The following is a 12205-nucleotide window of genomic DNA, read 5'->3' on the forward strand; positions in this document are numbered from 1 at the left end:
AGAGACGCGAACAGATCTCTATACACCCGTGTTCACAGCAGCATTACTCACAACAGCCAGAAGTGCCCGTCAAGAGATGAACAAACAAAACGTAGTTATACATACACACGTTAGAATATTATTCAGACTTAAAAAGAAAGGAAATTCTGACACATGCTACAACGTGGATAAACCTTGAAAACATAATCTAAGTGAAGGAAGCCAGATACAGAAGGACAAAGACTGCAGGATTCCACTTAAGCAAAGTACCTGGGGTAGTCAAATTCACGGAGACAAAACACAGAATGGTGTTTGCCCAGAGCTCGGAGGGAGAAATGGGGAGCTATTACTTAATGGCTACAGAGTTCTGCTTAGGAAATGCAAACGTTCCGGAGACGGATGGTGGTGAGGGCTGCACACCACTGAATGGACGCGGTGATACTGAACTGTACACTTGGAAGTGATTAAGGTAGTAAATTTTATGCCATGTATATTTTGCCACAATAAAAATCTTAATATATACTTTAATATTAATATAAAAATATTTTCAGAACAAGAAGCACGACAAATCCACAGTCCATGGGAAAGCAGAAAAAGGACATATGACTATAGCAAAAATGGCAGAAATGCCAGCTAAACACACGCTCAACCTGCGTGGCATTATGGCATTTAGGCCAAAAACGGAGGCTAGGGGGACAGGAGGAGGACACTCTGTAGCCACTCAAAGGCCCTTCCAAGTACCAACACCAGGGCTCCTCACTCCTTTAGTCTGTTCCAAGTTCTCCACGGGTGACCGAGCTCCTTGCTTCTGCGTGCCCCATCCTCACACACACAGCATGTCTCCTCCCTCCAGCGCGGTCAAGCACTCACACCCTGCCCACGCAGCAGTCTGAACGCAGACCCCATGGATGCGGCACTGTGGTGCGGTCATCCACAGCACACTCTGGAGTCAGACAGGCTTGGGTTCAACTTCCAGGTTCATTACTCTGTACTTCCGTGACCTCGAGGAAACTGCTTTGCTGTTAGAGACCTCAGTTTCCCTAGGCGTAAACTGGGGACAGCACCTATTCCATAGAATTGTTTAGATAAATAAACATGGTAATACATGCCAAGCACAGTGCTTGGCATTGAGTAAGCTCTTGTTAAGCACTGGCTGTTTTTTAATATCCTTGTCAGTACCGAGCACAGTGCTGAACACAAAACACCAAACACCAAGTGGGCTCAATACATTTTCGCGTCAACAGATGTTTATTCATCACCTGTTATGCTTTCTACCCTGAGCTGGACGTCTAGGGAGTTGAGCTGTCTTACTCCTGCTTGTGTCTCCAGCATGCCACCCAATGCCTGGCTCACAGCTGACACCCAGAGTGTCTGTAGAACTGAACTTCTCAGTTGCAGATCTAGTACATGTTCATGTGACTTTGAGAAGCAAAAACAAAACAAGACAAAACTGCAATCATAAAAAGAAAGGGTAAAAAAGAAGCATGCAAGTAGAATTTTTTTTTTCAATTCTTAACGACAAAGAGAACACCTTACACATAGGTGAGAAGCAAAAAGACCCAGAATGATCTTCTCTGGAGGGCAGGCCCCTTGCAGTACAGGCTTCCTCCACTAGGTGAGTTCTAGGGACGCACCTGTATCAGTGTGCCAGCTGGCACTGCTGTGAGAGGCTGCATTCAGCTTCAGTGAATTTTCTTTGAAGACTTTCAGTGTGTTTGCCCATTCATGGTGGCTGATGTACAAGTGCACCTGCCCACACTGCACTGAACTGGTGATGGCCAGTTCAGCAGTTTTTGACCAAAAATAGCATGATCCCCATGCTCCACCCTCCCTATTCACCCGATCTCGCTCTGAGCAACTTTTTTTTTGTTTCCCTGATGAAAAATACTCAAAGGGAAATGTTTTGCCAGTGTGGAAGAGGTGAAACAAAAAACAGAAGCACTAAAGGCATCAAAAGTGACAAGTCCAAAAACTATTTTGAGCAGTGGGAAAAAAATCTTGACAGGTGTACTGCTTCAAATGGAGAATACTTGGAAGGTGACTGAAGTTTAAACACATAAGAATAAATACACAACTTTATATAAATAAATTTCAGATTTTGGGGGGTCCCCTCCTCTGTGACCTGTCTTCTTAATATACTGAAGGCTTTCAAATGTTGCTTTCTCACCTGTCAGTGGCAATGCATTAAAATTCCCACTTGTGGACAAGTAAACTGAGGAGCAGAGGGGTGAAGAGACTTGTGCTTCATCGCGAGACAATGGGCTTCACTGGGCTATAAGTGCTTCTGTTTCAAGGACCTATCTGCTGACTTGAGTATGAAAGGGAAACCCTCATTCTCCTACCCACCTATTTACTTTCCAAGAGGAAAGTGGGGACCACGTAATGTATGAAAGTCAGCATTTGTGTCAGAAAGGTCCCTGAATTGCAAGCCACCTCTGAGTGGTGAAGGCAGAAGAAAAAGTCAGTGAACAAGCCCCTGAGGCACAGAAACACAAGTGACCTCAGTGTGGGGGTCTGTATTGCGGGCCAGCTTTTAATTTACAAACACAGAGGTATAAAATCTCCGAGTGTCTAGCTTTGCTGTTTCTGGGAGAAACAGACATCATATCCCACCTTCACCAGCACTGAACAGCCTCAGGGAGAACGTTCTAAAGTGAAAATAAAGTCACCTGAAACACTCTCTTGGTGACATCCTCACAAGAAGCCCCTCACACAGGCTCAGCTGTGCAGGTTTTCTCGGGAAATCAGGCTGACGCCAGAACATATCACACCCGGATAAAAGGTAAAGACACTTATGAATGAAAGTTCCTAAAGTTGCAAAGCTAATTAATTAAACTAAGTCTCCTAATAAATTGGAAAAGGCAAAAGCTAGCTGAAAAAAAAAATATATATATATATACTCTTACTTCTGAGCGTAATAAGTGAGAATACAGAGAAATCACTGGGTTTCTTCCCTTTAAAAATTTAGTCACTTGATTATTTCCAGAGAGTATTCATCGGAAACCAACAGTGGGCCTCTGCTCCTTCCCGCGTGAATACACAGAGCACTGTCCAAGGCACTATGGGTTGGAGGAAGCCGGGACTAAGGTTAGTAGAACCCCCTCTCTGCTATCAAGAGCATAAAACCCGGGTGGGGGGTGGGGGCGGCTAGAAGGAAGAAGGTGAAGGGATTAGTCAACAAACATGCACACGGGACCCACGGACACAGACAACCGTGTGGTGATGGCCAGAGAGAACGGGGGAGAGGGGTGGAGGCAGGCAAAGGGGGAAGAGGACTGGGGACATCAGTGATAATGTCAAGAATAAAAAAAAATTATACTGGGAAAAGCCAGCACAGAACCTACTGTGAGGCCAGAACCCTTTGGGAGTACAGGTGTTACCCACTCCTCAAAGCCTGCACCATGCCACTTCAGATAAAGTGCCAAGGGCTAAAACTTGTTGATAAAAGGTGGCGTTTGAGTCCAGACTCCACCCCCTGCTAGTCCTGTGGCACTGAAGAGACCCAGTTAGCCCACACTAAACACAGCGCCTAGCCCAGAACAGGTATTCAACACATATCTGTACCAGGAAGGAAGGTGGGCGAGCAGCCACACACACATTGGTGCACTTGTCTCCTCGAGATATTGCTCATCAATAAAATGGGAATGACAATGTCTACTTTATGTATCCCACAGGATCAGAATGTACAAACCACTGTATGCTTAAATCGTTAACAAGTTTGGATTGATGGACAGGTCAAATACAAACTCACTTGGATTCATCCAATAATATTTACTTATACAAAGCAAGGGTTGGCAAACTACAGCCCACGGGGTAAATCCAGCCCAGTACCTGTGTTTGTAGAGTCCAGGAGATACAAATGGTTTTTACAAATAAACATTTACAACCAATCAGATGGTAGGGAAAACTAATTTTTTACCCCAGTTCAGCTAAACATTATTATTATTATATTTTTAATAAAACTTATACAAATTTGTTTCCCTTGCTATAAAGTACCTACAGAATATCTCAGTTTCGCCTCTTGGCTCACAAAGTTCAACATTAAACTGACTCTTTGTAGAAAAAGTTTGCCACTCCTGATCTAAACAAGGATTTCTACAAACGCATACTTTGCAATACAGCAGAAAAACCTGCAATAATTTCTGAGTGAGTCATGGTCAAACTTTCCAGAAGTTCAACCACCCTCTTCATGCCCAGGCCTATCCGGGCTCGGCCAGTCTGGACACGCGCTCACCCAGGCCAGGAAGACATCATCAATCTCCACAGTACATCTATGGCAACGCACAGTACCAAACACTCATTCATCACCCTCAGCCTTGCAGACCAGCACATCCCAGCCCAGGTTCATTGTCTAACCCACATCTGCAAGATGAGAACAAAGGTCCACTGCCCAGAAAATCTCCAGGGTCCTAACAATTCTTTCACCCAGCCATTAAACCTACCTACTAGGTAACATATGCGTAAGTCCTGAGTAGATCCTGGGAATAAGTAATTAGGCTCGTAATCACAATGAATAACAACAACAATATCGTAAAATAAATGCAGTCTTAAACCACTTCAGAACACCTGCAACAGGCATATAAAGATGCATAAGGAATGGACTTGGCCTCAGGCAAGAAAATAGGACACCTGAATCTCATGTGAACTGTCATATTCCATAGACTAAAAACTGAAGAGTTCCACTTAAAACAGGGTATGTAGGGCCTTGGAACGCCGAGGTGGCCTCTGAATCCCCTTCCCAGATGCCTAAGCCCCACGATGACAGAGTGTGAGAACCACAGAAAAGACGAGCAGGAGCTCCGGATTCCTGTGCCGTCTTCATCCGTAACACCAGGATGACAATAACAGCTTTCCCAAAGGTTTGTGAGGGTTAACTGAGATAGATAACAATTCTTTTCACAGTGAGTAGCACACAGTCAGCACTCAATAAATATTAGCTATTATCTTTTTAATTAAATAGCTGTCATATTGTATAAACTGTAAATATAATTATTCATTCTGATTATTTCTCTTAATTAGACTGTAAGTATTCTCCATATTATCACATACAGTTCATTGGTATTTGTTTAATTTAATGGGCCACAAATGGCACTTCTACTTTTATTTGGATTTACATAATAATTAATGAGGGTAATTATTTTTGTAAATATTTGTTTATTAACTGTATTTTTCTTCTTCTGTTTACGAGCCTTATTCAAGAACCCAACGGGAACATCCATGGTTTCTCAGAATTAGTGTTGGTTCCAAATGGATACAGGCTTACCTTCTGGGCTCCCTGTCTCAAGAATGTGCCTGCAAACGTTTCCAAAATGCAGTTGAGAAAGCCAGCCCCCGTGATTGAAATCCTGCCTCTCTGAATGAACTCTGTCCTGCAAAAAAACAAAAATATACATTTCTGATGTCATTCTACATTTGGATATTTAAACCACAGAGATTTCCAACAGCCTAATAACCACTTACAATCACCACAAAATTATATCCATAGTAACTCAATAATTGCCTGTTACAACAAAAGATTTTGTTCAAGAGATACTTACAGTTTATATAATATAAGCCACAGTCTTATTTGAACTAAAGAATATTTGTTTCAAGTTGCTAAGAGAGATTTTAAAAGTCTTCACCACACACAAAAAAGGTGATGGATGTGTTAACTAACATTACTGTTGTAATCATTTTGCATTTTACACATACATCAAATCATTACATTGTACATCTTCAACTTAGACAATACTGTATGACAGTCAACTTCATCTCCATGAAGCTAGAAGATGGGAAAACATGGGCACATTATTCTAACAACTGCAGAACACAGAATGTCTAGTCATACCTAAAAATAATTCCATGATAGGATAGTCAACGATCTTAAAAAGTTGCTCTACTAGACTCACAACAAACAAACTTAACTAATTCTAAGTGTGTGTGTGTGTGTGTGTGTGTGTGTATTTATCCATTGGATATCCATTTCATGCTGTACAGCGCCTTTTTAAAATTGAGTCTGAGATAATTATCAGCTCTATATCCTTGAGTAAATTACTTAGATTCTCTTAACTCAGTTTCCTCACAAGTAAATCGAGAATAATCATATCTCCCAACTACCTGACCTGCAGTCAGCATTCATTAAATGTTAGCCCCATTACTAAAGAGAGACAGATAGAGACAGGACAGCCAGAAGCTTAGAATGACTCTTTTTTACATTTTTTTAATTGACTGATTTTAGAGAGACAAAGGGAGCCAGAGGGAGACAGGGAAGGAGGGAGGGAGGGAGGAATAGAGAGAGAAACATCAATTTGTTGTTCCATTACTTATGCATTTGACTCTTGTATGTGCCCTAACCAGAGATCGAACCCACAACCTGGACATATCGGGACAACACTCTAACCAACTGAGCTACCAGATCAGGGCTCCAGAACAGCTTCCTTAATCCTTGATTGGAAAGGGAGGTAAAACAGATTGGATGGGCCACTACCCTATTAAAGTTCTACTGATATTATGTCCAATTCATAACACAGAGGTGTGGATGACACTTGAGAGTGATGTCAGACAGATGTCAAACCAGGAAGCCCAAGCCCTCATTCCCCCTTGGCAACACTGACTTTGAACTCCATTGCCTTTGAGAGACTGCACAGACCTGTTAAGAGGCTGCAGCTGCCCAGGCAAGTGCCAGGCCAAGCAGAGCCATGTCCAAGTGAGTGAGAACGTTTGTGTGTTTCCCTCTCACAGCCCCCGTCCACCCAGCACAGTGCAGCGCCGTCGCCTTCAGGAGAAAACTCCTGACACCTGGCTTCTCCACGAGGAGGGTGAAATGCACACCGACATTCTGGTTTAAGATGGGGCTGCCCAAGGAGCTAGTTTCTGTCGCACCTGACTCCGAACGCCGAAGGGAAAGGCAGCCGACTTCGGATGCCGGAAGATGGGATGGGGGCTGCTGGGGACAGAGGAAAGCACGACAGCTCATCGCTGCAGCAGGGCCTGCCGGCAGACCCCAGGGGGTGAGCTCTGACACACCAGCCAGTGCAGGCAGAGCACGCCCCCACAGGGAACCACAGGCCCCGGGCAGAGGCATGAGGGCTGAGCACCCTTTTTGATTGAAAAGAAATTTAAGTCTTGCCCTGGCTGGGTGGCTCCATTGCTTGCAGCGGCATCCCGTACACCAAAAGGGTTGTGGGTTCAATCCCCAGTCAGTGCACATGCCTAGGTTGCAGGTTCACTCCCTGGTCAGGCGGCACATGCGTGTAAGGGAGGCGGCCAATCGATGTTTCTCTCATACTGAGGTCTCTGTCTCTCAGTCTCTGTCTCTCTCTCCCTCCCCCTCCACTTCTTCCCTCTCTGAAATCAATAAAAAAAAATGCTCAAATGAGGACTTAAAAAAGAAAACAAGTTTAATCCTTCCCATAGGAATGACTGGAGGATAAAGTGGGCATGGGAGATGGCAGGAGGTAAGGCTGGAAAGGCCAATGGAGACCGCGCCGCAGATGGGCTTCTCAGGGGGAGGAGCTTAGCCTTCATCCTGGAGACAAGAGGACTTCTCTTTGGAGGCCACCCAGTAACCGGTGCCCGTGAACCTGTTACTGCACGTGCATCACTGACGAGAGGCTTGTCGTCACTACCTCCTGCTTTTAGACACTCTCCCACCCCCCACTTTCAGCACAGTGCCAAAGCTCCATGAACTCAATGAGCATTTGTTAAGGGAATGAATTTAAATTTCTTTACAACCAAAAAGACTCAAGAGAGGAAATATTTTCCTGCCTTCTTAGGCCTCTATGAAAAGGAGATGGGAACCACGTCTCCTCTTGTGTGTGTGTGTGTGTGTGTGTGTGTGTGCCTGTGTATATGAGCACGTTCACTGACACAAAGAAAAATATTTTGAGAAAATTACGGATCCAAAGAGCTGTGATTTTGGTAAAAATACCTACCTAACTTAATTAGATCTTCTGTCTAATCCTCTAATATCAGTAGCCTCTACATTTAGACCATACACACAGAAAAACAAAGCCTTCAGAACATTTCTGTCTTCTCACCCGCGCTCGCTCTCTCTCTCTCTCTCTCTCTCTCTCTCTCACACACACACACACACACACACACACACACAGAGCTATCCTAGCCAATCCAACATAAACAGTCTAGGCAAATAGCCTGGGCAAAGCAGCTTCCATCTCTTAGATTTAAGCCTATTTAACATGATCTGCTCATGTGACACTAATCTTCCCTGTCTTTATTTCTGATTAGTCGGACTAGAGTTTAACAGTGATTTTAATATTTAAAAATGAGTAGTCGAGCAGACTTATCCTCTTGGGAGAGAGGCACTCGTCGGTCCTCCAGGCAAGTGTAGGTGAGGGACTAATAAAATCCTCTCCTACATCATACCCACAGCAATATTTCTCTCTGTCAATTCTGAGAGGAGTAAGTGCTCAGAGAAGCATACTCGGGGTTCTCCCACATACAGGAGAATCACAGGGCAGGAAAGCAGGGTCGTGCCCTTGCCATCAAGGAGATGAGAATTTATTCTATTATATTTTAAGACCGCCAGAGAAGAAATTGTTGCACGTTACCTAACCAACTCACTGACAAAGCACGCTGGACGTTTTCTTCTTACTTCACATGGCTACCCTAAATCCCTCATGCTCGGTAAGCCACCGTGTAAGTTCCTGGGCAAAACTGAGCAGGCCACACAACAATGTACAGTTAAATTTCAACTCCTTTTAAAGAAAAAGTGAGAAAAGATGGATGGATGGATGGACGGACAGACAGACAAATGGGTAGAGCTGAAATATGAACAAGAGTATCTCTGGACATCAGAATTATAGGTGTTCTTTATTGACATGTTCTTTTTACTAATTTTCTATAACAAATACGTATTACTTGGCAATCACCAAAAATGTTAATATAAGGCCCTGATGATCATTTTATATCAATAATTATTCTTACCAAGAACTGTTTTCAGCAAAGCAACACAGTAACTTCTAACTGACCCTTCACCGAAAGTCTCGTTTAATAATCACTTGTTGGCGTTCCTTTTCCCACACCGTGCAACCTCGGTTCTTTGTGCCTTTTGTCCTAGCCTTTCTCCCACGCCCAAGTCTGATGTGTCCTAGGTTTCACTGGAGAGACACGAGGTGATTCAAGTTTTCCTACACCTGTCTTTTACCGTTCCGCCTAAAGGGAAGACTGCATCTCATTTACGATGTTATATACCTGGGTCACACCTACTCTTTAAAACACTGCAGAGTAACAGTGTGTATTTTCATATCGGACATGGTATTATCTTCTGAGGCTGTTACTCTTACATTTTTTCTATGTTTTACTGAGAAAACGATGGTAAATGGAAGTTAAATAACTTGCCCAAGATCATATAACTTGATGTCATGTAGATTCATTTTCTACCATCTCAGAACTCCAGTCCTGCTCCTGCCTCCCTTGATGATATAACCATCCTCCTAGTCCGAGATGAGAACTCTCAGCAACATGTCACACAGTTCCCTCTCTGATCAATCCAATCAATCGGTCACCGGGCTGTGTTTATTTTGTTCCTCACACCTCTCACCAGTCGATGCCATTCTCCCCCCTGCTCCCGCTACAGCCTGGGTTGAATACAGCATGTCCCCTCTCTAGGACCACCCCTCTCCAGGACCACCCCTCTCTCCAGGACCACCGTTCTCCAGCACCACCCCCCTCTCCAGGACCACCCCTCTCTCCAGGACCACCGTTCTCCAGGACCACCCCCCTCTCCAGGACCACCCCTCTCTCCAGGACCATCGCTCTCCAGGACCACCCCCCTCTCCAGGACCACCCCTCTCTCCAGGACCACCGTTCTCCAGGACCACCCCTCTCTCCAGGACCACCCCTCTCTAGGACCACTGCTCTCCAGGACCACCCCTCTCTCCAGGACCACCCCTCTCTCCAGGACCACCTCTCTCTCCAGGACCACCCCTCTCTCCAGGACCACCGTTCTCCAGGACCACCCCTCTCTCCAGGACCACCCCTCTCTAGGACCACTGCTCTCCAGGACCACCCCTCTCTCCAGGACCACCCCTCTCTCCAGGACCACCTCTCTCTCCAGGACCACCCCTCTCTCCAGGACCACCCCTCTCTCCAGGACCACCTCTCTCTCCAGGACCACCTCTCTCTCCAGGAGCACCCCCCTCTCCAGGACCACCCCAAGTGCCTCTCACCAGAGTCCCTGTCTCCAGCATGGACTCCGCCCTATACACTGCCCAAAGTCACACACCGATCTTGTCACTGGCTGTTTACTAAGGCACAGAGAATAAAGCCCACATGCTCAGGGAAGATTCACCCTTATTGTCGCACGTAACTACTGTTCATTCATTTTCATTGCTGCATGGTGTTTATTCTATTGTTTGAAAATACTCCAAATTGTTTATTCATTCTACTGAAGATAAACATTTAAAATGGACCCTGCTCGGGGCTGTTACCAACAGAGCTATAATGAAAATATTTACAACACATCCAGGTACACATGTGCACAAGAGTCTCTAGAGTATCTAGCAATTAAATATCTGGGCCACAGGACCAGCACAGTTTCTATTTTAATAGATTGTGCCAAATGTTTTATTTTCTGAATGGTTGTACCTATATTTTTTTCTTCATTGCCTCAATCCCAACTGCAGTGACTAGCACATGGTAGGAAATAAATAATGCATTAGGAATAAAAGGTCGGAGAGAAAAAAGGAAGGTAGGGATGAGGAAGAAAGGAAGTAAAAAGGGGAGAAAATGGTAGCACATCCCAACTCTTCTGTCGGAACCTGGACCAACCGTCTCTGGAGTTCCACCTGCTGAAGTCAGTAGGGGGCAGCCTTCTCCTGGCTGAGAGAGAGGCCACCACAGTATCTGGAAGATGATGTAAAATGAGGAGGCTCCTTCACTCACGCAGTGCCTGTATCTAAGTCACACCTATCACTTTGCCCACAGGTGGACATAATTCAGCAAAGAACATAATGGAATCACAACAGCTCAAATTTCGCAGCACCCCTGTGAAAGTGAATGGCAGTTTGTATCATCAGTCTCCTACTCTGTGGGTCATTTAAAATTTTGGTTCCTTCTGGACTGGGGAAACTAAAACTTCAGAGGAAACAGGGGTCAGGAATTAATCCCCAGAGCACTCGGCCATCAGCTCTGAATCCTGAAGACAGCAGTTTCCGGGAAAGCAAAGCTCTTAATGAGACCCTGCCCTTGAAGTATTGACTGGTTAGGAATGGGAGATCTTGTCTAATTGTTTTCATGATGAGAATTTAATCAAAGTCTCTCTGATGGGAACCAAAGGTTCCACAGACATTCCTGTTGTGATGACATCTCAGTTCTAACCCTGATGGTGTTGACGTCACCTACAACCACCCAGCGGGTGCCCCGAGGAAAGGCAGGGCCTGCGGGCCAGCTGCCGGCTCACGGTCTCACTGCTGCATCCAACACTCCCGCAGAGACTGTCCAGCTCGCATGTATACGCCACCGTGTCAGAATACGGGGTTTCTCCCACTCTGCCTTACCAAGCCCATTTGTCTACTACAGAAGGTCAATAACCGAGATTCCCCACCTCATCTCTGTCACCGATTGAGGGCCTGCCTATGGAGCCAAGTTCATAGAACACTGTGAAGCTCAGTCTCCTCTGTCAAACAGGGTTAATAACCCGTTTTATAGATTGTTCCAAGAGTGAATAAAGCACTCAAGGGAATATGGGCAAGAACTCAATAAGTATTAGTTAATAATACTAACATCAGTAACAATAATAATTCCATCTACTACCACCATCATCATTTTTCCCACTTACAGAAAGAGAAGCACAGAGCCTGAGAAGTTAAATGCCCACAGAACAGATCCAGCTCCAGTCAGCTCTAAACCCTTTGTACTTCATTAACTCCTAGGCAGCACTCAATCACCATCCACCACTTAGCAGGGGTCCCTCCCTCTCCCTGCGGGCAATCAGAGCCCTCGGAGCTCCGGAAGCCTCCCATCTCTCCAGCCCTCTCTCCCTTCCTCCTGTCACACGCCACGCACTCACCTTCTGCACAGCGGCCTGGCAAAACCCATCACCTGCCGGCCTCTCTAACCTGCACTCCTGGGCAGACCCCTCTCCCTCCGGGCTGTTCTCTCACCCATCCCAGGAACCGGTGGGCTGATGCCCACATTGCTGACAATGGGTGGCAGCAGGAAGTGCTGTAACACTAAGGACTCAGCAAATGGCAGCATCTCTGGAACAAAGCAGCCCACTGTGGAT

General features: G+C 45.3%; 1 protein-coding gene across 2 annotated transcripts in view; it reads right to left on the reverse strand.

Annotated features, from left to right (window-relative positions):
• Positions 1–12205, reverse strand: part of PRELID2 (PRELI domain containing 2) — a 72120-nt gene that overhangs the window by 31408 nt on the left and 28507 nt on the right. For both annotated transcript variants that reach the window (XM_028529042.2, XM_028529041.2), the window contains exon 5: positions 5243–5348. In XM_028529042.2, the coding sequence (XP_028384843.1) occupies positions 5243–5348 (106 nt within the window). The remainder of the gene's footprint in view (positions 1–5242; positions 5349–12205) is intronic.

Source organism: Phyllostomus discolor, chromosome 13 (assembly GCF_004126475.2).
Source record: "Phyllostomus discolor isolate MPI-MPIP mPhyDis1 chromosome 13, mPhyDis1.pri.v3, whole genome shotgun sequence".
Classification (NCBI taxonomy): domain Eukaryota; kingdom Metazoa; phylum Chordata; class Mammalia; order Chiroptera; family Phyllostomidae; genus Phyllostomus; species Phyllostomus discolor.